The following is a 27174-nucleotide window of genomic DNA, read 5'->3' as shown; positions in this document are numbered from 1 at the left end:
TAACATTTGATTTTCACAAAACTTTCTTCTATTTTTGTTTTTTTTTTTTTGTATTATTATTCTGACAGATCTCCTTTCAGTTGTACCAATTTTTAAATAAACAAATCAGGCTACTGCGGATCGTTTTGTTGGCAATTTCTCACTATACATATATATGGAATGCCAAAAAAACGCACTTATTAACTTTAAAAAATTATTATTTGTTTATGTAGTTAACGGCTTAAGAGTGACACACCATGATATAATAGTCTTCTTGTTGTTAATGTCAAAATCTGCAGGCCGGGACTTGTGCAATTTGAATTTTAAAATCAACAAACAAGCACGAGGCACGACCTACATAAGATGACTTTTTGAACTAATCCTGTTATTATTATTATTTTAACTGTGATTTGATTTTTTAAAAACTATAAATATATAAAGGAGGAAAAAAATATGGTATTCGCATAAGCTTTTTTTCATCACTGGTGCGTTTCAAAAAATATAATGTCTTAAGATTATAAATAGGAAATAATAATCGATTTGTTGGTAGGAACTTCGTTTTAATAAAATAGTAAATAAAATAAAAAGATTTTTTGACTAAGAAACTCTAAAGCATAATTATCATATTTATCTTACCTTCTGGAAAAGTGGAACATTTTGTTTTAAAATAAAAAATGAATAATAATACTTACATTCTTAAGAAAACTGGCCTAACAAAATCAGGCATTAAATTATGTCAGTGTTTATCATAAACCCATCATGAATAATAAAAAAGTGACAGTTGGGACAAACTTCATTTAGCGAGTTTTCAAAGTCGTAGAACTATGCCAGTTTGACAAAAGGATAGAGATTTTTTTGCAGAATTTGCATCAGCGTCTTTTTTGAGTTATGTCGGTTTTCATAATGAGCAAAAACATGGCATTAACACATAGGCGCAAATTTGTATAAAAAAAAACATGTATAAAAAGTGACAGTTCGTGAAAATAATCAAACAAATACACTTAAACGGACCTATTAATTGGAATTTCAACAGTTGACTTGAGCATTCCATCCACTGTTGGATGGTGTTCAAACCAAGCAAATGTTACAAATTAAAGTAGCCATTCCGTGATTATAACTTAAGCAAATTGTTAAGATATTAAATTATCTTTTAAGATTAGAAAACTGCTAAAAATGACTATTGTTAAATATTTTGCGCCATAGACTTTATATAATTTACTGCTTGTATGAAAACGTGTGTTTTTTTAAGAGGAATACAAATTTCTTTTTGATAAAATAATAATTCCAATGTAATGTTTCAATGTCATGGCTTTTTATGTTATACAAAAATAATTTCTGGTGTAATATCTCTGTGACTGGGCTTTATGAACGCCATCCTGTCGACCATGTTTGCATGTCCGTTGGTATTTTGTCATTTGTGCGTCGAATGTTGGATTCTATATGATTGATGGTTTCATGAATTATGCTCATAATTGTTTTAGCTTACATAATTGATTGGTGATAACTGCATTTATTTTAGGGAAAATGGGGACCTTTTTTCTATGGCAAAATAAGTCAATTTATTCTTGATCTAGATCTGTCAAAACACAAATTTCCTCTCTTTTTGCATTCCATCGGGCAAAATAATTTGATTTATTTTTCATTTAAGATCTGAAGGTATGGGCATTGGTTATACCTATTGATGAAATAATAACAAAAATAGGTTCTGTCTCCGTAGTGATAATCTTTTCCTATACCTCTATAAGTTCATAGAAATTGATATCTTATTAAACTATGAAGAACCCTATGAAACTTAAATACTTGATAGAAATATAATAAATTAATCTATGTTTTTAAAACTCATACAAAAATGTGTTGATTATAAAACTCATTAGGTCTTATACTAATACCCATTAAGTTCTATCCACATCCCGTCTGTATCTAAAGCAAAAAGCGAAGACTAAAATCCTTTTAATTTGATTTTATGACTAATATGGTTATGTGCAAAATTGTTTGCATTGTATACAGCAAAAAAATAAAAAATTTGATGCACTAAGAATACAAACAAAATTGCGGTATCTATGTATTTCAATATTTGCCAATATTTTTAAAATCGAAAATGTACCATTTGAGCACAATATACAAAAATACACTCTTAGCAGATTTTTAAAATATCGGTTTTGACAAAATCAGGTGTCAAAAATGGTGACCGTTTGTTGGCTCTTAAATAGTTCATTTAAAAAAAAATATCCACTACTGAATTTTTTGACACCACAATAACTTAGTGAATGTTGTTGTTATAATCATCATTAGTTGTAAACAAAAACACTCTTTATGAAGATTCCAAACCTTCGTTTGTTAACATTGCTGTAATAATTTTCAGAGCGTTTTAACAAATCCATAAGATCAACACTTGTCAAAAAAAAAGTAAAAGCCTTGATTGGCTCGATAATAATGGGCAGGTTCAGACGACATAAGGGACTTGAACGTTAGGGGCCAGTTATAGCTATCATTGAAATCGATCCTGAAAAATTTAAATCCATATTTGCACAAAGATTAAAATGTATTTTTCGGACGCAAATTCATTTTCCTGAACAGCTGATACTTTTATGTCCAAAAGTGAAACGAATCGTTCTACTGATTTGTGGTCCAATTTCACACAATTCCAATGACAGATTTCTGTCAGTAAAAATTTGTCGGTTGATTTCAATCAGGAATTTTTTTCAATGACAGACATTTTTAATGAAAGCTATAAATGACCTGCCAAAAAAATTCCTATGTTTGTTTTCAATGATGAAAACCAATGATTGCTATAACTGGCGCCTTAAGCAGGTTTCTAGTATGTGATTGGCCAGCTGCCAAAAAATTACCTTCCAATTAAGGCAACTTTAATGGAAAGTAAGTCAAGAAAAATCTCCCTAACTATCAAGTCAAGTCTACTTCTATCAAAATGACAGTTGGTAACATTTTTTCATTCAACTGAAAGCTGAACTTTATTACTCCATGATTTGTTTATTTTCTGCACAACTTCATTTAATGCTTTCTGTTAAAAAGTTTCTTCTCAATTTTGAAAAGAAATAACTAATATTTCTCTACAATACAAGATACAAATCGTATTGGATTTGTAGCTACCTGAGGAGTATTTTGAAGACAATAATTTTGTTGGTACTTTTTGTACTATGAACTTAAAGTAAAGGTTTGAATTTGAAATTCATGACACTTGAAAAACTAACTAGTTGCCTTGGTCAAAATTTACGTTCAAAGAATGAAGTTGACTGCAATTGAAAATGAAGTCCCTTATGTTGTCTGACCTGCCCAATGTTACCTCTTAAAAAATATTATTTCTACTTTTTGAAATATTGGTAGAGTAATTTATCAGTTTGGTTCACAACCAACCTATTTTTTCTCTCACGATAAGAAAATTGAATAACACAAAACATACCTCGATTGAGATGTCTTTTTACAAAAGCCTATAATTGCTGTTTATGCACGCATGCATCTTTTGCTAGCTATGTATATGCTGTTTATTATAATTGTACGCTCAACGTCTGTTCTAACTAAATATTATCACTTTATCATAAATGGTTATCACTGTTGAGGTATTCGCAATTGTCGGTCAATTTTGAGTCGACAACAATATCAATTTAACTATCTTCTTTGTGTAAGCCGTACCGGCCAAATGAATGTGCCAAAATGTATGATTTTATGATTTGGTTAACACAGATGGTTTTATCCCCAAAATATCATATTCTACAATATTATATACATATTATGTAAATAGAGAAAAGCCTGTGGTATTTCTAAAGTGCATCAATAGAATACAAATTGTATGTAAATTTGTGATTAATCGTGAACAAAAATATTTGATTGAAAATTTCTTCATGAAGAGTCATCAGTCATCACCATCATTTTACCATCCTAAGGTTTTTCGAGCAATACGATATTTATAATCTTGCACATATGGTGTTTTTTGTAGTACCCGTGGCACGATGGTTAGTGCGTGCGTTGGACTGTCATGCAAGGGGTCTTTGGTTCAATCCCTGCCTGTGCCAACTTAATTTAAAAGAAAAACAAATTAATTTTCGCGGGTACTGCCTCTTGCGAGGAATTGACAAATAAGTCACTAGGCCGTGGTTCACAACGGACTGTTGCGCCACCCGATTTAATTTAATTTTTTTTAACATATGGTGTTTTATAAGTGTATTTTAAAATCGATTTATTGCAGGGATAAATTATTTAAAAATAATTTTCAAAGAAAAAACTTACCTTTGAGTTCTCTACTACATTACCAGTTTCTATTTATTACTATTAAATAAATGTTTTTTGAACAATTAACTCTACAGATTTATAATTAAAATCTTTGCTAGCTTGGCAATTAAACAACTCAATAAAACGATAGCTATAACATAAACCTATTATGAAATACAAGAATGAATACATGCGAATTAAAACATTATTTTCAATCAGCTTACAAAATATAAATCAAACACTTTAATAGTGCGACGACAACACACGATAGCTATACAACCGTTCTTTAATAAAATCAAATACGGTTAACATTACGACGAGTAGTTTTGAAGATTTCTTCCATTGCATTGCAGTCCCATCGATAAGAAGTTTTCGCCAAAAATATATTTAAAATTCCTGTTTCAAATGCTTAAAATCTATATTGTTACATTAAAGACTCTAACATTTCTTGGAAAAAATATCAGCCCAACATCTCATTTGGCTCAATATCAAACTTTTAATCATTCCAAGACTCGTTTTAAGGCTCTCAATATAAATAAAATTTCAATTTAGATCAACTTCAGTTATTTAAAAAAATAAATCATTTTTATTTATGTACACACAAAATAGTATTGTTTCTTAAAGATACATATTTTTATAGTTCCGATTAAGAACATTTTAAATGTGTTTTCAACTAACTTTAATAAGAGTTATGATTGTTTATAGATAATGTCTTTAAATATATGTACGTTTCTTTTAAGTCTATGGTAACTTTAAATGATAATAATCAGTTTGAATGTTAAAACTAATAAAGTCCTTAAATTAGTACAAATTAGAGCATGCGATACGATGAGATTTGGATTTTTGTTTGTTTTAGTGGCAATCATCATCTGAAATATTAACTGGTTCCTTTCTATCACCGTTCATGGAATGATTTTTCTCAATGAGTACTTTAACTATATCGGAAGTAAATTTTTCTACCAGTTTCAGTGCCTTATCAGGTGGCAATTCAATCAGCGATGAGGTAACAAATTTACCAAAGGCATCGAATTTTTGAACTCGTGTCGTCGACTCGACACACAAACGTTTCTCACGTATAATTGGAGGTTCTGAAGGGGGAATCTTTCGAATGTTCTCCTTTGGGACAATGGTTCTCATTGACTCAATATTTTTCACAGCTATAGGCTTCAATGTTAGAGGTGCTGGTGCAACAGGCGGAGCATCATCACTACAAATTAGACAAAAAACCAATAGCTATTAGATTAAGGTTATGCGAATAATATCTTTGCTGGATATACTTACTTACACACAGAGTTGCTTGCATCGCAATTCATGTCCACTTCACCATCATCTGGAATACTGTTTTCTTCTCTGAAAACATTTAGAAATAACATTATAAATTTGAAAGAACTTTTAATAAGGAAATATAAAATATTACGAGTCATCATCTTCGTATTCATTCTCCAACTTGACAGTGGTTATTCCATTTGTGTTGTTGGTATTATTTGTTCCAGAACTTGAGGATTGATTGCTTATCGAATTATGGAATTCTCCTGAAGGCCGCGTGATCATTCTTTTATAGGAACGACGTGGCCTTATGTGATCGGATAAGAAATGAAGATGTTCATATAATGGCCATTGTGATTGAATTATTTTATCAGGATACTCTTCACTAAGATTTTCTAATCGACGCTTTTCCAAATTATAACGATTTCTCAATTGAAGCATGCGATCTTTGAGTAGGGCAACTGAAAATGGTTTTAAGCAAGCAGAATAAATTTGCTGTATGATAAGTTTATAAAAATTTGATTTTTCCTAATGTTCTTTTGGTGCAGTGGTTTTTCATTTTTGAAAACTATTTACTATTTCTTTAAATCTTTTAATGACACGATTATATTCTTTTTTTTTTGTTACATTTTACAGTGGTTTTTGAAATTGCTTTATTTATGTAAGTCCGATTACAAAAATTGTTTTTGGATTTGAAAGATTATTTGTAAGGGTTGGCATGTACATATGTACCTTCAGCTTCAGCACTGAAATAGTAGCAAAGCAATGATTTCAAGATAAGAACATTTATCTTTTAGAATGGAATTTTCACTCTCTCGATTGCTAAGTCCCAAAAATAAGCTGTGGGAAGATATCAAAGGGAAGGTTTTCCAGGACAAACCTCGATTTTTTTTTGTTTTAAATTAATTCTATGAAAAATTATTTTGTAAAAAATGGGTTTGGTAAATTTAAAAAAAAAAAAAAAAAACATAATAGGTATGTATAATGTACACATATATGTTATGCAGGTGTTTTTATGAATATTTTCTTAAGAATATTCGAAGTAACAAAATACCTTCATATACAGTAGTGGTCATGCTGAGGAAAATATGCATCTTAGGTGGATATTCTAACAGGATAATGATCCAAACCATACGGCGAAACTTTCAAAAAACTTTTCCCACACCAATAAATCGATGTTATGTCCTGGCCAGGTGGCCCAGTCACAGGATGTGTGAGAATTTTTGGAAGAATTTAAAAGATCGTGTAGGGAAAAGAAAACTTCAGAAACGAAGACAGTTTATGGAAAAAAATCAAGGAAACATTGAAACGATACAGCTAGAGCTCTGTCGGAGACTTGTCGAGCCTATGCCTCGCAGGTGTCAAGCTGTTTTGGAAAACGAAGCCGCGCGCTAAATACTAACAACACATTAAGTTGAAATATAAGAACAATTAAAAGTAGTAAGTACTCACTTCGACAGTATTTGAAGGCAACTAAATTGATGTCTTTATAAATATGATTACACAAAAAAACAGTTAAGAGATCAATATTGAATTTTTTTTATTGTGATGGGTTATCCATTTTGCCATTTCAAAAGTAAAGCGCTGAAATTTGGCATCTGTCAAACTAAGTTTGTTGTGTGATTAGACCTTACTTCTTCGAAAAAGACGATGGAACGACTGTCACTGTCAATTCGGAGCTTTATGATCATAATGATAACCGACTTATTTTGCCTACTACTGAAGAATACTACTTTGAGAATATGTGGTTTCAATAAGACGCCACACAACTTGAGCGAATATTGCTTTATTGCCAGAGACATTTCTCGTCGTGGCTATATGAACTGGCCCACAAGTTCATGCGATTTGACACCGCTGGATTTTTTTTGGGTGAAAACCGTGTTAACCAGATAAACCTTTAACTCTTGAGCACTTTAAAATCAACATTCTTTAAGTAATGGTTCTTTAAGTTATGGCTCAAATCCGCCCAATATGTGTCGAAATGTGGTCGAAAATTACGTCAAAAGAATCGATGCTTGCAGCAATTCGCGTTGTGGTCATTTAAATGTAGTATTCCACACATAATGTCAAAGTTCCAACTTTATAATAAAAATTAAATATTATGAAAACAAAAGTATTTTATTTAATTATTTAATTTAAAATCTGACCTGTCTTTAAAAATAGGATCAATACTGTATACCCAAGCAATATACATTTCTTCGTATTAAAAATCCCTTGTAGCAATGTGTTTACATATACATAATATGCAACAGCGACGTATCCTGTTGAGCAAGGAAAGTACCTCACAACTTATTTCTAAGGACTGTTTTGTAAAGCACAAATAAAAATTTTAAAAACCCACAAATTACACCAAAAAAACATATTCTTTAATTTAAAAACAATATGTACATGTTGCAATATTATTGACATTTAATACAATAATTGCTTTTGTTTAATAAATAATCTTAAGTAGGTACAATAATTGCACATGCACATACCTACCTACACACGTACATACATAAAATATGTGCATAGCCATGTACATAACAACATATTATTACATATTCATTTGTATCTTACCATCGTATCCCAATATACTGGATATATCTTGCCATGCTTGTGCATTATATATTTTATCTTTGAAATGATGTGAATTCCTATCATAAAACCCCGGCCGGCTTTCGAACTCTCGGATCAGATTAACATCGAATTCGCTCATATTGTATGAACCACGCGGTCTACCGCGACGCGATACACCACCACTACTCCACGAGTGTTCAAACGATTTTTCTTTATAATGTGCCACTTTAACTGATTTCATTTAATTTAATTCATTAAATGATACATACGATTTTTATTAAATTAATTAATTAATTTGTGTTTGTTTAAAGAGAAAATAGGGAAAGAGAATAAGAAATAAAAGTATTATTTTCTCGAATTTATAGTCAAATTTGTTGTTCAATTTAATATATTGAAATATCAATAAAGTTACACAAAGAAAACAAAATAAGATTCCAACGATAAAAGAAATACCACGAAAATACAATGGACCTACCGAAAAACTAATAAGACCGCAGAAATGTTTAAATAATTGTATACATGATTTAATTAAACGCAAACAGAAGAACTAAATGTATGTACATATGTATATAAATTATCTTTATTATTTAACTTTATCTTATTGATGTGTAAGATTAATACACAACGCACTAGGTAGGCAGATGAACGAAAACGAAATACAACAACTAAATTAAACTTTCCAAATAAAGCTTCCCGGCATGACAGTGCTAGCGGCGAACAACTTTACACAACATGATAAACATAAATTTTAAATTTAAAACTGTACCTCGTTAATTAAAAAATAAACTTAAAATTAAATAAATATCAAAGTATATGTTGTTGTTTTTGGTTATGGCGGTGGTGGTGGTGGTATTTATTCATTATTCCCCTCGGCTGTCTGTATATACTATACGCACACACAAAATTAAAATTGTTTTTAATTATTTTTGTTTTTTAGTTTGAAATTAAAAATAAATTGCGATAATACCAAAAGAAAATCAAACAACAAAGCCACAATAAAAGTACAAAAATGATGACGAAGCTACAAAGTCGACGACGACGAATATTGTAATAACGCGTACAACACCAGCGACGGCGATCCATTCACATGAGCAATATTTTTAAAACTAAACTCTAAATTCTACTTCATATTTTTATTTTGTGTGCATATCGCGCTTAAATATAAAACTAATGAAACAATATAAGAAAATCCACTAACACATCTTCACTTTACAAAAACACTCTATAATAATATACATATATATATATGTGTGTTGTGTGTGTGTATTTTGTATGGAGCGGATTCGTTCTTTCTTCGGATCGGTGGTTGGTTTTAGTTTGTCGTTTTGTGTTATCTCTGTTTCAGCGCGCGAACGTTTTTAAACGAGTTTTATTTTATGTCAAGCATTGAGGCATTTTAAGCAAAGTACAACAACAATAGTTTGGAACTATTGGTTTACTGTATGCCATCAGCAGAACCAGAGGCGGTTTTAAATACATCAATACAAGATACCGAAGCAGCAGAAAAAGAGTTTATGATAATTTCCTTTGGCATGGTATGAGAATCAGGGATGTTATTTTGCTACATTAAAGAGTGCTTTTGTAATTCTGTTATTTTCATAATAGTTTTTTGTTTAAATATTATTTTTTTTGTTAGAGTAAACATTTTTAAAGGTTTGAAATAGTTTATTATTTGAAAATTAAGTCTTACTGTTTTATATTTACACTTACATTTATATTTTTTTTAAGAAGAACATAAAATGAAGATATGTTAAATGGAAAAATACAAGACGTTAATTATGAAAATTTAAAATAAAATAAAATTATGTTTCAAACAAATCGATAAATAGAGAGAAGATGATACAAAATTGGACTATGAGCGTGCTATTATTTTTGAAAATTAAATTAAATTAAATTTGAAAATACTGAAAACACAGAATGTCTTGTCCAAATTTAAAATATAGGTTGGAGTTCTGAAATTCACTTTTATCGATATTGACTCCATTATTTTTTAAACTTAAAATTTGAACAGGTTTGGAATCGGATGAGTTGATTGTTGATAAATGACAATCAAAATAATCGAATTTGATCTATTTAAGGTTATAGTCAAATTGATACCCAAAAAGCTGTCAACACAAAAATTTGAAAGTCATTTTCTGACAAAATATATCGTTTCTGAATAGAGTTACCAATCGTTCGATCGAATCGAATTTGATAAAAGAAAATTGTTTAAAACTGTAATATGTTCACTTAAAGGAAATAAACCTTAAGATTTTTTTAGAATCCACTTGATTCGTGAGGAATTGCAGCTTCTAATTTATATTTGAGGAAAGAGACAAAGCATTTAAAAGGATTTTTCAACACCCCAAATGTCTTTTCTATACTAAAAACAACATTCTTTTAAAAACTTTCAAGTCACATTCAGAAACCATACTTTGATACCAGAGTCTTTCCTAATCGATGTGATTTCGAGAAAGCATTCGAAATTATGAAAACGACCGAATCGTATAACCTTAAAAACAATTTCATTCGATTTTCAATTTAGATTAAGATTTCTTTAGATTTTTTACTCGGTTTAAGAAACGTGGCTGTATATCTAGTGAAATCTAAAGTCCATTCAAAACTAGCTTAATTGTGTACGGTTTGTTTGTTTTTTTTTTTTTTTTTTTTTCAAAAATCAGTTGTCATGTTAAAAACGGACTTAAAATTTTTAGTTTTTATTTTTAAGTATTTTATTTTTGTATTAATTTTTCGGAGCTAAAATGGGTAAATGCAGATTTCCTTCAAAAGTTGAAATTTGGAATTGATATTTTTTTCTTTTTTGTCATTGAGTGTAACTGTGTAGGGGTCAATATATTGTATGGATCAAAATACCGTTTTTCAAATTAAAATACTATATCACAAAATTCTGTATTTGAAATGCTGCAAATAAGACTGCCTATTAACAGAATTTAGAAATACAGTATTTCGAAAACAGAATACTTTTTTTTGAAGAAAACATGATAATAATTTTTCATTAGCATACTGTTCTAAAATACTTTCCCTACCTATAACACATGTACCTATAATAATTCCAGGACTTTGAATTAATACAAAAAAATTGTATCTTTTTCTTATTTTCTTTTTTTTATTTTCTTCTTCTTAATTTTTTGAATCTCTCTCACATTTTAACATGAATTGTTCTTATCATAATCAAAAATTGCATAACAATTGCAACAACAATTCCTATATTATGAGATACAGTATTTTGACAATACAGCATTTTGAGATACAGTATTTCAAATGTACAGTATTTTGAAATACAGAACATAAACTATACAGTTTTATGACGAAACAATATCATACAGAATTTTGACAATAAAATATTTTAAAACACTGCATTTCGACCCACTGCCGTGCAACTTCATGCAAGTGTTTACGAATGCGGTGGAGATGTCAAATTCCCAGATAAATATTTTTTTTAAATTGTATTAGTATTGTTGCAAAGAGGTGTAAATCTGTCAAAAAATCCAAACCTTCAGATTTTATCTTAAACCAAAAATAAATCAATTTATTTTACCCAATGTAATGCAAAAACAGGTGAAATTTGTGTTCCGTCAAGACCTGGATCAAGAATAAATTGTATTAATTTACCCATGAAAAAACCCATTAAAATATATAATATAATATTGTCTAAAATTCATTGCCATCCCTGATTCGAACTCTGCAGTTTAATATTAAATCACGTTTTCTACCACTACTATTATAGAATCAAATATATGTAGGTGAATTTACATTCAATTTGTGATAGTATTAGTTGAGTGCTCACTCAAAACAACTCTTAAGTATTTTTATTATAAAAGAAAGAAGCTCAGAGTGAGAGAATAAAGAAATGTTATACATAAAAATTAAATAAGAAAAATGCAGATAAATTTAAGTCGTTAAATATTTGTATAGAAAAATATGTACATACATATATAAATAAATAAATGTATTTTCTTAAAACGTATTTCATATTTTATTTTCCAAGTAGGTACATGGAAATGCAGTAAAAAATAAAACACAAAATTTGTATGTTTTATTAATACATACATACATACATATAATTAAAATAATATATCTATAAATTTATACATAAAGCAAATAAACATAACCTATACCTCTTAACATTTTCTTCTGTTTCTTTATTTATTTGTTCGCATTAAAAATGTTTTATTTAAGTTTTACTTTGTTGGTAAAGCTGACAAAGTGAAAAAATTTAAATTTTATATATGATTAAATTAAAATTTTGCTAGGCATATGCTCATTTATGTATGTATTAAAGACATAAGGAAATACCTACAAAAACTTAAAAAAAATAATTAAATGAAAAATAAAACGTATAACGTACCTACCTACAAGACTATACAAGAAAATATAAAACAAATCTACTTACATAATAATGTATGTATGTATGTACATAAGGTGGGTATAGGGAGGTACTCTTGTTATTTTTGTTTGTATGCTTTTAAATTGCTACCAGACCGTTGACTGTGGTGCTGATAAATTTTGTAGTAATTTTTGTTGTTATTTATTGTTTGTTTTCTCAACAGTATACATACATACATATGTATATGCATAACTATACAAAGTAAAAAGTAGAAATGTATCTATATTTTATTATTGAATTAGATTAAGTGAAATATTTTATTATAACGATTTCGGTTTGTTAGTTTGTTAATATAATATTATTGTTATTATTTTGTACATGAGCTCGTAGGTATTTATAAAGCTTGTGTTTGTTGTATCTATGAACATACATATATTTTAAATATAAATTAAAAAAGATAAGTAGAAAACTTAAGGTATAACGAATTCATTGTATTGGTTCCTATATGTGCTTTAATGTATATTTTTAATATAGTTTAAATTATTTTTTTAAAACCAAAATAAAAATAAAATTTTAAAAGATCTTATTAAAGTTTGATAACAAAATCATGAAACATTCTTCAAATTTTGCTGGATAGTTAGTAAGGTAGATATACCTATACTTATGCTATTGCTTAAATAAAAATATATTAAAAATTATAGTCAAATCTTTGTTACCTAATAGAGGGTATGGTTCCTATAATATTAAAATGTGATTTGCGCAAGCCAAGAAATAGTTACCTACTTATACTTATAGGTAGGTGTTAAAGTAGAATTCAAATTTTTAAAGGTACTTTGGTTTATGCATATAAAGCTATGGACAGAGAAATATAGCACATTATTTTTTATTTTTTAAAAATGATGAAGTATTCTATTTAATAATAAAATATACTTGAAAAAATACTTTATTTCATAATTAAAAAAATAATCTTATTTAGAGTGAAAAAAGGCGAATTTAAAACTTTTAAAGCATACAATAAAAATAATTTCCTTTTGTAGTTATTAGAAATAAACAAAAAACTTGCGATGACGTATTTTTTTCTGGACTTTCAAATTGTAGTTGTTCATCCGAATTGGAAAAAACAAATACTTTCCAAATTAATTAAATATGCGAAACTGGTATTTTGTTGTTTTTTCAACGTTGCCTCACATCCTCGAAGTAGACTTTCCACCAACTTTTGGCACCTACTCTAGGGAATGGAATTTCACGCTTTTTAAATTAAAATCCAAAGTTCCTTTGAATTTTTGCTGCCGGATTTTAAACTAAACACCATTTCATAGATTTTCTATGGGGTTAAGATCTGAACTTTGCGCTGGCCAAGAAAGGACCCACACCAAACAAATTAAACGCTCTCCAACCTATCTAGGCTGACTCCTGCGTGTTTGACCGTCTTCAAAGTACATACTAAATGTACAAACTTTTGTCTGTTATGTCCGATGCGGTTTATCTTATTTTGGTCGGTCCATAAAACTCTTATTCAAAAGTGTACAACTATAGTGGGTTTTCTCGAAATCCAATCGAGCCTTGAAATTTCTCTTAGATAGAAACGGTTTTTTCCTGCTAATGCATCCAAATGTTTGAGCATCATTGAGTCGCCTTCTTACAAGCCTACTCGAAATGTTTTAGTTGAATTCGTCGTTGATTTCGGTTATTATGATACGGTATGATTTAAATGAGTCAATATTACTCATGATACATGGTCCTATCAACACGTTTAGAAGTTTAAGGGTTTTCGAATTTTATTTGTTTACTTTTAACTCAGGGTCAGCCCCATTTTTCTTGAACATTTTAACAATATCGAAATTTGAGTTCACCTTGCCTTGTTCACTAAGATCGAAGATTAAACTTCTTTTTTTTTAATATTCGTAAAACAATCAAACAAGTTTTCTTTGTAACTAATAAAAATGTATGACATACAAAATAACTGTGCTAATCCTCTGTTCATACCTTAAAAAATAAATTGGGTGGCGCAACAGTCCGTTTGAGAACTAATGCCTAGTGACTGAGAACTCTCAACCATTCCTGTGTGCGAGTACTGTTCTCAGGGATGGAAGAAACCTACAGTTTTAAGCCGGATCCGAACGGCAAATTTGAGAAAGCACTTTTGTTGGGAAATTTGTCAATTCCTTGCAAGAGGCAGTACCCGGAAAAAACTTTAGGTGGCATAGGCAGGGCAGTCCAACGCACGAACCATCATGCCACGGGTACAACCTGTTCATACCTTACTAAACTGTAAAAGACATACAAATGCAACAGCAAAAACGCGTGGTCGATAACGTGCTAAATTAAATTTTTAATTGTTATTTCAATTGCTGCCAACATAACACAACAAAAAATATTCAAAAAACATTTGCTATGACGGACATTTTCGCTTTAATGTTTGTTAAATTAGATGTGCTATTTCTCTGTCCATGACTGTATATGTTCTACACCTAATTAACTATGTTGAAGTTGAATTAAGATTTTATTTCTACCACAGAAGTAGTCTATATGAATGAACATATGTTGGTACAACCTGTCAAATTAACCTGTCAACTGTGAATTAAATCGTTGTCGACACAACTTGCCTCTTAAGCGCCATGTTTTTTTTGTAATGTTTTTTGAAATTTAATTTTAAATACAGAAAAAGGTAACAAAAAAAAACAGAATTAAATCATTTCTGCATAGACACACCATATAAAGACCGGAATCTTTCATACAACACCCATTTGTTTACATTGTTGTATTTGTAATTTTGACATTACATCCATTTTGAAATGTGAAATCCAACAACAATTCCATGCGGTGTATTTATTTGTTTTGACAGATATTTTTTTAAGCTGTCAAAAGTGATGGCTTTAAAAAATGTGTAAAACTTAGTTGTAATGTTATCATTATTTTTTCCATTTAACGTATGTACATAGTTTTATAAATTGCCCCTAAAGCCTAAACGGGGAGAATAGACCCCGCTCCCATAGTAAAAAATGATTGTTTTTAACTGTTCTATACAAATCCGTCATTAAACTCTTTATCGTCTGAGTTATCGTACATTTCCCAAAAAATGCAGTAGCTATTGTCGCCGTAGCCACTAGGTGCCTCCCCTAAGGGATTTCTCATCACTCTACTTTATTTTTGGGTGAATTGACTTTAGCGGGTGGTGAATTGATATTAGAAATAAGAATTGCGTGAGAATTGACCAGAATGATAGATTAGTTTCCGGTCTTTATATGGTGTGTCTATGCATTTCTCTTCGTCTTTTTAGACTATGAAATTTCTAAAAATAATTTTGTTCAACTACGTATACATATGTACATATGTCTGTTTGTACATATCTTTGCTAGAGAAGCAAAGTGACATAAGTCAAATTTTTTTTGACATCATTTTTACCTAATTTTAAACGTTAACAGTTGGAAATTAAAATAAATAGGTCGGTTTAAACGTACATATTTGTTTTGTTTCTTCTCACGAACTGTAAAATTTTAGACATGTTTGGATTCTCGTTTTTTAATAAAAGCGTATTAGCAATTTACTAATTAGCAAAACGAAAAGAAATGTTTAACATTTTGGACTCCCTTATTAATTGAAAAAATATCCAGCAAAGAAAAGAGACAATTTTGTTTTTGACAACTAAAAGCTTTTTTTTTATAAAATGAAATTAAAAATTATACAAATGAATTTCCTAATGAGTATGTTTTAAAGTATTGGTTTTAAAAACAAATATTTGTTCTGAAAAAGTTGTAATTATTTTTTGTTGGCACAATGTAAAACAAATTTGTTTGACTTCTGTCATTTTGCTTTTCCAACGACAATATGTAGCTACAATTTATTGGTGACACCTTGGCTTACTTAACTGGTGGCAAAAGTACGAAAACTTAGGAGCGGTCAAAAATAAACATATTTTGAATGGGAGGTTGGTCCAATTCAATTCACTGCATAAAGTATAAGTATAGGTAGAGGTATACATACTACAAAATATACATTTTAATAAATCGGTCTTGAAGTCTTAATTTTTATTATTTTGTTTCAAGGTTTAAAAAAAAACTCGCACATAAACTCAATACTTTCACATGAAAATTGAAACATTTAAATTTTGTATAATTTTTGACAAAGTTGTGGGGTTCGTTATATATAAATGCATTACCGACTAAATTATTTCATAGCCTTAAACATTTCTAATTGCGTACGAAAAACTACATGGTGTATTTTATATCTTCTTCTTTTATAAGAAAATTCAAAATTATGATTTTTAATTTAACAAACTTTTTTATCTCAATGTTTATAAATTTAAGATACAAATATCAAATCTCTAAAAATGTGTGCAAACGTCTTAATATAAAAAAAATCTAACTTTCTAAACTTTTTATATTTTATCTCCAATTTAAATGTTTATTGTTATCCACGTGCTTTAATTTATATGAAAATAATAAATTAAAATCGATTTCTCAAACACCTACATACATATATAGAATATATTATTTCATTTACAAGCTTAATTTTATGATATATTCAATTGCTTCACACATAAGTTTAGATTTCCTTAAGATAACATAGAATAATCATATAATTATACAGCCATATATTCTAATAAGTCTAAATAATTTAGAGATTGCAATACGCATGACGAAATTCAAATGCGAGATTTTGTATTTTCTTAGAAAATTGAGGTTAGATTTAATTTCTTATTTAATGAAAAATTTGCATGTAATAAATGCTACAAATTCATTGCATACACACAATTTTACTTTAACAAATAATTATTTATAACACCAAAACATTATCACACGTAAATTATAAGAAAATAATTATAGGCTATATAAGACTCGAACCCAATAGTTTTTTGTATAAATTTTCTTTTTTCATAATTTTACTTTTTGTCATTTGTTGTATAAAATGTAGTAAAAGCTTTTCAACGACTATTTGTTTTTGTAGAAACATTTCAAGAAAAACATATCTATATTTATTATGCATATATACAGACGGATACTCAAGCTATCAAGAAGTTAGAGCTTAGGAAAGCTTAAAGAAAAGTTTATATTTTTTGATGAGTGTTTTTATTTTTTAATGAAGTAAATACAATTAATACAATAATTTGTTTTGTTTTTATTTGCTTTAATACAATGTGTTCAGCATACTGAGTTATTGTAACAAGATTTAAATTTTTAAATAATAGTGCAATAGGAGTAATGCGACAATTGTTTGTTTATTCTGCAAGGTTTGCGGCCATAGAATTAACTGATTTACAAACTTAAACTATAATAACGTGTTATCCATTTTGCGGTTTCAAAAGTAAAGGGCTGGAATTTGACATCTGTCAAACTGAGTTGTTAAACTATTTTTTTTTCAGTTGAAAGTTTGACATTTACAAAAATGGATCGCTTAACTATCGCACAACGCATATAAATTGTTGAAACCTACTACACAAATGGTGATTTTGCCAGAGCCAAATATTCATATATCGTGCTTTAAGAGGAGATTATGGTTTACATAATCGTCCAACTACGCAAGTAGTTCTCAGGAATTAGGACTGCCTTAGATACGTCGAATGGGTGCTTGAACAACAGGTGGTAGACGGAGATTTTCCCAAACAAATTTTCTTCAGTGGCGAAGCACATTTCTCACTCGTTGGGTATGTTAATAAATAAAATTGTCGTATTTGGTGTTTTGAGAATCCTCAAGTAATTGAGGAGAGGCCATTACATTTGCGTGGTGGCCATTTAAACGATATATTGTTCCACAATGTCAACAAATCAAATCAAGAAATATCATGAAAAAATCTATATATATAAAAATCAATGTCACTTTTCATTGTAATGTTATAACTCAACAAAGCATTTACCGATTTGGCTAATTTTGGTCTTGAATTATCCGTGGAAGTCCAGAGAAGGTTTGTACTTAGTGAATTAAAAACAATTAGATAGAAATGATTTTTTTGATTCAATTCTAAGGATTTACGTTTATTTGTATAGTCGAATATAACCAAATTGAATATTCAACATAAACATGAGTATGACACAATCATGCAAGCCGTTTCCGATAATACAGGTGGATTATATTTCTTGGATGCACCTGGTGGTACAGGCAAAACTTTCGTTGTATCATTGATTTTAGCGACTATTCGATCGGAACAGAAAATTGCATTGGCACTTGCACCTTCGGGAATTGCATTAAACTCTCTGCATTAAAATTGCCATTGAATTAACGGGTGATTGAAACTTCAACTTGTAGTATTTCGAGAAATTCTGCTATGGTGAAAGTTCTGCGATAACCGTCAATTATTTTATGGGATGAGTGCACAATGGCGAATAAAAAATCAATAGAAGCATTTAATCGAACAATACAAGATTTACGCGGTTATCAACTGCTTTATGGTGGTGCTCTAATATTGCTGTCAGGGGAATTTCGTCAAACATTGCCTGTCATTTCTCCATCAACTCCTTCTGATGAAATAAACGCCTGTTTGAAGGCATCAGTTCTTTGGAGATATGTACGAAAATTGACACTGAACATTAATATTCAACTACATAATTAAACTTTCCATGAGTTATCAAAACAATTGTTAGAAATTAATGATGGCAAAATACCAATCGACAGTACCAACGAACTGCTCACTTTGCCGAACAATTTTTTTATAATTGCGCAATCTATCGATGAGTTGATTGAAAGCGTTTTTCCGAATATTTTTCAGAATTAGAAATAATGATTGGTTGAGAGAACGCACCATTTTAGCACCGAAAAACATTCATATCAATGACATTAATTTTCAAATTCAAGCGAAACTGCCAGGTGTAGTCACGACATATAAATCAATTGACAGTGTTATAAATCAAGATGAGACAATGACAATGAGACCGGCTGGTATACCACCACATTGCTTGAATCTGAAAATTGGTTCTTAGATTATATTATTGCGAAAAATTAATCCACCAAAACTGTGTAATGGCACCAGATTGGCAGTGAAAAAGTTATTGACAAATCGATTGAAGCTACAATCTTAACTCGTAAATCGAAAGGAGAAGTGTGGTCGATACCAAGTAGACCTATGATTGCAACTGATGTGCCATTTGAATTCAAAAGATTACAATATTCTGTGCGTTTATCATTTGCGATGTTCAAGGGCAAACACTTAAGTTTGTGGTGTCAATTTGGAGAAATCATGTTTTTCTCATGGCCAACTTTATGTTGCCTATTCCAGAGTCGGCACCCCCAACTGTTTATTTATTTATGCTAAAAATGGAAAAACTAAAAATATTGTTTATCCAACTGTTTAAGACTACCCCATATAGACCAACCATAGTAAGAGTACCCAATTCTTTTTTATTTTTTAGTTTTTACTCTTTGCTGATATATGTATATAATATAAACAATATATCATTTGGGGGACTTTAAAATAGCTACCAATTTAAATTTTTTTTTGTTTGACTAATTGAACTTAATAATCATTTTTTTTTAATACTACCTATGCCTTATACGTAGCGAAGCACGTACAGAGTCGCTAGTTTTTTATATTTTATATGTGTGTTAATTGCGTTCACTTTTCAAACCGCAAAATGGATAACCCTGTATATGAACAAATAATTAGAAACTTTCGGCCAATTTCTTTATTGAGTTGTAATTCATTTCTCCATCAAGTTCTCAAGCATTATAACTCTGATTTAGGTCTTCGTTTAAGACAGAACTTCGATTTATTAGACCATTAAATTTGAGAAATTATAATCTAGTTTAAAAATATTTGTACTTCTTTGACTTGATGTTGGGGTAAATGTGTAATGATAATATATTATTACAACATTCTTTATGGACGTGGAGATTTCCCGTTCGTAATAGCTTTCAGATACAAAATATGATTTTCATTTAAACTTTTTGTAGACTTTTCACACGTTGTCCGAACGTTATACATATACCTTAAGACTGAACAGGAGAATATAAAAGCTATGGACATAATGTCAGCAGAAAGCTTCAAAGCTCATTATGTTCACGAATATTAAAATTAATCCAAGACTACCTAGCTAACGTGACTTCTTAACCCCGACCCGCTTCCAGCCAAGTCAATCACACAGACATTAAGTCAATAGAACTTACAAAGAAGACAGAAGGTCCTTGGGCTTTATGTCAAATTGTGAAACCTTAAGTTCCATGCGGGCATTCTAACAGGAGGCATTACGTAACCCAACAACACCATACAACTCGTCATATTTAATCTTAAAAAATCCAAACGATTGCCATACATCAGAAAAACCAATTTATTCAATTCAACAATTTTTGCATTAAATATTATTTATTGAGAAAATGTCAGAAATTCTACCAGGTGCTATGAAACCAGTTAATTTTTCCCTAGAACTTTGTTTAAAAAAAAAACAGATTTAAATTCTCTAAAACTCACCAAAAAATTTACACTAAGTTCTAAGAAAATTATTGGAAAGTAAAGACATGAGTTTGAAATAGGTACTTACGCAAAAAAAAATTTCAAAGATAAACCAAGAATTATTGTATCGAGTTTTTTATTTAAATTTAGAAAATTGTCAAGCAATTGGCCGTTCCTGTTTTTCTCTCTAAATTTTGGACACATGAGGAATTTAATTCTAATGGGATATGTAATTAGTTAAGCATTCATAACTATTATTAGGTAATCTCTTTTTTAATTCAATTATTATATTTACAGTTTATCTAAAAGTAATTGTCGATTTTTGAGTGATTGCATTCGAAAAAGTCTTAATTTATCTTTTCTTTTTTATAAACTTGTATCTTCAGAAAATGGATAAAAACAAAAGCTGCACACCTGGAAAGTATAAGCTCATTTTGCAGATGTAATATTCAAAAAAATCTTCAAATCTTCCAAGGAAGCCATTGCAAGCCATTTAAAATGCTCAAAGATGTGTTATAACAGCTTAGAGATTGGAAGCATTGAAAAACGTAAGACGTAAAGAGAGAAAGAGAAGATTTTATCATGGACCCATAGAGTAGGATCAACCCTTTTGTCACGTTAAGAAATTTCATCCCAATTTAGCCGTAAGATAACAGCACGTACTTACCTAAGGAATCTTTTCAAAAGTGGTTTGCGAGCTAGTATCGCTTCTCAAAAACCATGAGTTTAAGAAAAACTTTGAACGTCATTTGAAGTTTAGACAGTAAAATATAAAAATATACTAAGAATTTAAAAAGCCGTATGCATTTCAAAAATTGGCATTTTTTACATTTTTCATAAGGTAAACGATTCGAAGCAAAATTTGAAAATAAATATTAACTTTGGAGTTGTCCGCCCAAAGTCCATACCTCAATCCAATAACAAATTCATGGGGCATGAAAAGAAAGCTTTTAGATAAGACAAAATCCAAAAATACACCGAAGCTTTTCAAAAACATAGGAAGCATGGACATTTCTAACAATAGATGTCAGGACTTGTTAGGCAGCCTTCCCAGTCGTTATCCAGCCGTGATTAAAAAATAGGGTAACCTAAACAAGTACTAACGTTTCATTTTAATAAAATGCTTTTATCATATGCTAACTACAGTAAGTTTCTAATTATTTATCCAGCTGAAAACACATTTTCTTGTTATTAATGTCAAATGCAGCATTTGTATATATAGAACTCTTTGTTAAGAGTTTAACAATTAGCTAAATACATATTAAATTAAAATGTTAAACCTTTGTTAACTAGTAAAAAAACTTTATGCCTTTTATTAAACAAAAAGAGCATTTAAACATGTCTCAAAATGCAATTAGGCTTAAACAAACCTATTAATTGGAATTCCCAACATCTATGATGCTAAAATCGTTTAAAATAAGGTAAATAACTTTTTTACCCAAGTAAATTGCTAAAAATGGATTTAACAATTCACTTAATCGTTTGAAATTTTGCTCCATTGTATTTACATATGTTAAAATAAAGTAAAGAAACAAAAAATTAAACTATAAATAGTTGTATCCATTACTTTAAAAAATTTGTTGATACAACTTTATTTTTAATTCAATATCTAATATTTTAGTATTTGTAATAAACTAAAAAGAAATGTGAATAAGTAGGTATAACTTAGTTTAAAAAGTAAAAATTAAAAAAAAAACATAGTCACACGATTTTAATGTTCAGTAGTAATATTACATTGATTTTAAAAATTTAATTTTTATTAAAAACACATATTTTGTAATTCCAAAGTTTTTATCGATTTAAGATCAAAAAACTCACCGAGCTAACAAGATTAAAATCTGAAATAAAAAGAATAAACGAAATTATTGTAAAACCATTAATATTTTATGTATATTTTTTTTGGGTTAAAATAATTTACAAAATTTATTAAAAAAAGATGTAATTAACGTATCGCACATAGGCCGGGACAAGTGCAATATTGATTCAAAAACAAAACATTGTCACCCACCCGTCCTATGTGAAAAACGCATTTTAAATAAAATTCAATTGATAAACTATCTAATATTATAATTGAGGTTAAGGTTTAGATTGGTATAGTTTTAAAATTCACATTTTTGTAATGCTAACGAAAGAAAAGAGGACTTATTTGGACTACATAGATATGTCGTTTGGCAGGTATAAAAATAAAATCATTTTGGTAAAAGCGTTTCGACGCGACGGCGGCGTCGTATCCATTTTTTCATGGCCATTATATTTAAGTTCGATTAGATTCTGCACAGACGAAAAGAGTTTACCTTCTCTTTTGTCCAGCAAAACAAAGAACAAAGCCAAAATCTTTTTCTTTTCTTCGATTTCCTTTTATTTTAAACAAATCCCAAAGATCCACATGTAGCAGTATAGGTATACCTATAGTTATAACCGAACTACCTTTTCAAATGTGGATAGCAAAAATAAGATCGTATCGCACACACATGACACTAAATACCACGTCTTTGCTGCTTAATTTCAAGGTACCTACTTCTTTATACCCACATCAAAAACGGTACAGACGAAGGATTGAACGTTAAACAGCAGATGAGAAGAAAAATAATAAAACCTAGCAGATCATGCGGATAAAAATTCTAGAATCTACCATCATCTTCAACATTTTATCAACACATCATGCATGTGCTGTACTGGAATTTTGCTCTGTTTAACATAAAACCGAAAACCGAATTCGAAACTCAAGAAAACAAAAGCGGCAACAGGTCTAATCTCAAATTTCAACTGAAATTCGTTCAATAAATGAATTTTTTTCTGTTAAGTTTAAATAAAGAAACGTATACCTTATCCTACGTCGTCGTAGGATACTGCGTTAAAAAGTAGGTAAGCCTGTGCGTTAGCCAGTTTATAAAACTCGGATTAAATTTCCGTCCTTTCTATTACGACAATAAGTTTTTTTTTTTAATCTTCAATTTTTATGAAAACATTTACCTGAACGCCTGACTAATAATTCGAGTGGAAAATCTTTGTATAGATGAACTAGAAGAGTATAATATGTCTCTGATGATGCTTAAAGAAGAATTTGATCCTTTTGTATTTAAACTTTAAAAACTAAAGACTGTTAACAGGACAAGGTAAGGTTTTTGATTTCGTTTATAATAAGGTATTTCAAGTGATTTTTGAAGTGAATTATGTATGTACGTATGTAGGTACATGAATACCTTTGCAGATATTTATTTTTATCAAAAATGGTTGAAAAAAATACGTATTCGAAATTTAAAAAATATATGATTTATGTATTTTAGAACGTTGGTATTCGATATTCCTATAGGTTACAATACACAAAACGTGTTTACACGTAATCAAAGGAGACTTTTAAATGGAGCTCTTGTGTTGCTTAGTCTACCATAAGACTCCTATAAGTGTTTGTATGTACACACATTGCAGCTTGACAAGGACTTGTTAGTTATTTACAAACTACAGTCACGAAAATTTCAAAATTGGTCAGATGTTTACACTTGTTCTAAATGTCCTAAATGTGTGATTCAAAATTGGTCAAATGTTTACACTTGTTCTAAATGTCCTAAATGTGTGACTGTCGTAAAAAGTTAATACATTTTTATATTTATCCTACTAAGTACATATACTAACGTAAAATAACCAAAATTTATATTATTGCACTTGTCCCGTGTCTTGATGGTTAGTGCTAAGGACTGTCATGACCCAAGAACCCTTTGTTCGATCCTCTAAAAAAAAGTGTTAATTTTTCATTGGTAGTACCCCCTACGAGGAATTGATAAATCTTGTCATGAAAAGTGCTTTCTCGAATAGTCGTTCCCACCACTACCATGCCTCGCACGTAGGAATGCTTAAGAATTGTAAGTCACTAGACCCTGATTCTCTGCGGAACAATTATGGACGTTTAATTTTAAGTGAATATAAAAATTACGTGGTGTTCAGCGAGCATTTACTTTACAAGTGAACAACTTGAGTTTGTAGGTATAGACTGCGTGTATCATAAATTGGTTCTTGAAAACTCTCGAGGTAGTGGGAAATCTCAAATTATATAAAATAAATTTGCTTACTTTGTAATAGGTTATCCAATTTGCGGTTTCAAAAATATAAGACTGGAATTCGATATCATTTTTCAGCTAAAAGTTTGACATTTAAGAAAATGGATTGCTTAAATATCGCAGAACGCGTACAAATTGTTAAAACCTACTACAAAAATGTCGATTCTGCCACAGCCACATATCGTACTTAAAGAGGAAATTATGGTTTACGTTATCGTCCAACTAGTAGTACCCGTGGCATGATGGTTAGTGCGTTGGACTCAAAAATGTTAGATAGTTAGATTTGCTGCTGTGGTTGTTCTAGTTTTAAGTAGTTTATAGGTAGAATAGGTAGTTTAAGTTAGTTTTAAGTTTTATTTAAGGACCTTATTTTAAGTAGTTTGTAAGTAAAAATAAATAAAAAAGGTTATTGATATTAGTTTTTTTTCAAAATTTTCTAATAAAAACAAAACAAATAAAATTTAAATTGAAGTAAAAGAGTTCTTAGGGCCGAAAGGCATTAGTTTTAAGTGTTATAGTTTAACTTAGAGTGTCCGTATGGGACCATTAAGTTAGTTGTAAGTTATGGATAATTAGGCTAGTTTTATGAATTTTTGTCTAGCTTTAAGATAGGTTTAAGATTGAACTAATAAAAATGAATTAAAAAAAAAAAAAAAAAAAAAAAAAGTGCGTTGGACTGTCATGCTAGAGGTCTTGGGTTCGATCCCTGCCTATGCCATCTAAAGTCTTTTCACGGGTACTGCCTCTTGCGAGGATTTGACAAATTCTCCAAGAGTAACTATTGTCATGAAAAAGTGCTTTCTCAAAATTAGCCGTTCGGAGTCGGCATATAAACTGTAGGTCCCCTCCATTCCTGACAACATTACTCGCACACAGGAATGGTTGAGAGTTGTAAGTCACTAGGCCTTGGTTCTCAACGGACTGTCGCGCCACCCAATTTATATTTTTTATTTATTTATAGTTATCGTCCAACTACGCGACCATTGTCAAAATTGTGAAGAAATTTGAAGAGACTGAATTGGTTACAGATAATGTAAGGTCTGTGCTTAATTGTTTCGTTGGTACCACTGAAAATATAGCTGCTGTAAGTAAAAGTGTTGCCGAAGACCTAAATGTGAGGACTCCTTGTCGTTCTAATATATAAGGACTGTCATACGGCACAATTTCGCGTATTTTGCATTTAGATCTTCACCTACATTCATATAAAGCCCAACAACTGAAGCCATCTGACCATCCACAACATTGTCGATACGTCGAATGGGTGCTTGACCAACGAAGCCAGTTTCTTTCTTTCCTCCGAAGGGAAATCAATTTTTCTTCAGTTTATTTTTTGGAAGTTGAAGTTCACTGCTCGTCTTCATCACTACTTGCACATCTCAATATCCTGAGTTTCCGATTCATTAATGTATTGTTGGAACACATTATACAAGTCCATTTTATTTTAAATTTTAAATCAAATATAAATCAAAGTCAAAACACCGAAAGTCACGAGTAAACAATTTGTTTTTTCATTAAAAAAATTAAACGTCAAAATTTTGCAAGAAATTAGTATGCCGGGCAATTAAATTGAGAACGAAAAGAGTGGAGAATTGTACTAAGAAATCTAGTACAGCTATCCACTAAAATGACACATTTCGTCGTTCAGTACAAAGGTTCAGCAGCGTACTGAAAAACGAAAAGAACAGCGACATTTTTCGTTTATGATTTCGTCATGTCATTTTTGTATGGGAATTTTCGATTCGCATCAGCAGCAGATAAACCTTTAACTCTTAAAAACTTAAAAACACACTTCGTCAAATTATGAATATTGTTTTCCCAGATATTGGTGTCGAAAATGTGTTTTTTTCTTGAAAAAAAATTTTAACTTTAAGTTTTCAAAAAATTTTAAATAGATGTCGAGAACATCGTTCTTTGATGCAAAAAATAAGATTGGATTTAATATAACTTTTTGTATTGTAATAATTGGTGTCACTATAATTATGGGATTGAGAGACATTTGGGGACAACCAAATTTTTCACACCGACTTTTGTTAAGGTTCTTGAAACGTCGAAAGGTTGTTCAATTCGACAAATATCTCCTATCTCTATATTACAAAAAATTCCTATGGGAATTTAAAAAAATAACAAACCCCAAATCAAAATCGAATCTTCAACGAAGATGGAAACAGGAAACAGGAGTATCCAGCTTGTTAAGTTTCCTATTTAGATTTGATTGATTATGTTGCAATAACACTCACATATGTATATATTTACTTTAATATGTCTATTAAAACAAGTTTCTAAATTTCACTTAACCTCGAAATCGAATCGCATTCTCTTTTTTGAGATGTCTATTGTTCACAACGTTTTCTAAAATCGACTCCAATTTGGGATTCAAAATT

General features: G+C 29.9%; 1 protein-coding gene across 5 annotated transcripts; it reads right to left on the bottom strand.

Moving 5' to 3' along the window:
* Window positions 1-5056: 5056 nt before the first annotated feature.
* Window positions 5057-22574, bottom strand: LOC129940082 (uncharacterized). Of its 5 annotated transcripts, none has more exons than XM_056048325.1 (5): window positions 22557-22574; window positions 8032-8262; window positions 5624-5933; window positions 5488-5556; window positions 5057-5413 (listed from the first exon to the last, which is right to left on the bottom strand). In XM_056048325.1, exons 2-5 carry the CDS (start codon window positions 8168-8170, stop codon window positions 5059-5061), a joined length of 873 nt encoding a protein of 290 aa, XP_055904300.1. In that variant the 5' UTR covers window positions 8171-8262; window positions 22557-22574; the 3' UTR covers window positions 5057-5058. The 5 variants fall into 5 exon arrangements, with proteins under 5 accessions (XP_055904300.1, XP_055904296.1, XP_055904297.1 ...); XM_056048321.1 differs by lacking the exon at window positions 22557-22574 and adding an exon at window positions 8999-9145 and having other exon boundaries at window positions 8032-8917; XM_056048322.1 differs by lacking the exon at window positions 22557-22574 and adding an exon at window positions 8507-9144.
* Window positions 22575-27174: the final 4600 nt, after the last annotated feature.

Source organism: Eupeodes corollae, chromosome 1 (assembly GCF_945859685.1).
Source record: "Eupeodes corollae chromosome 1, idEupCoro1.1, whole genome shotgun sequence".
NCBI classification, from domain to species: Eukaryota; Metazoa; Arthropoda; class Insecta; order Diptera; family Syrphidae; genus Eupeodes; species Eupeodes corollae.
This window is presented reverse-complemented; position numbering and strand designations above follow the sequence as displayed.

What these genes read in the sequence shown, in the direction of transcription:
- LOC129940082 (XM_056048321.1), bottom strand. Translation starts at nt 8,272, where the DNA reads ATGAAATCAGTTAAAGTGGCACATTATAAAGAAAAATCGTTTGAACAC. An exon ending in GAATACGAAGATGATGACTC is followed by an intron (nt 5,557 to 5,623) that starts GTAATATTTTAT and finishes AAATGTTTTCAG; the next exon opens with AGAAGAAAACAGTATTCCAG. An exon ending in GCAAGCAACTCTGTGTGTAA is followed by an intron (nt 5,414 to 5,487) that starts GTAAGTATATCC and finishes TCTAATTTGTAG; the next exon opens with TGATGATGCTCCGCCTGTTG.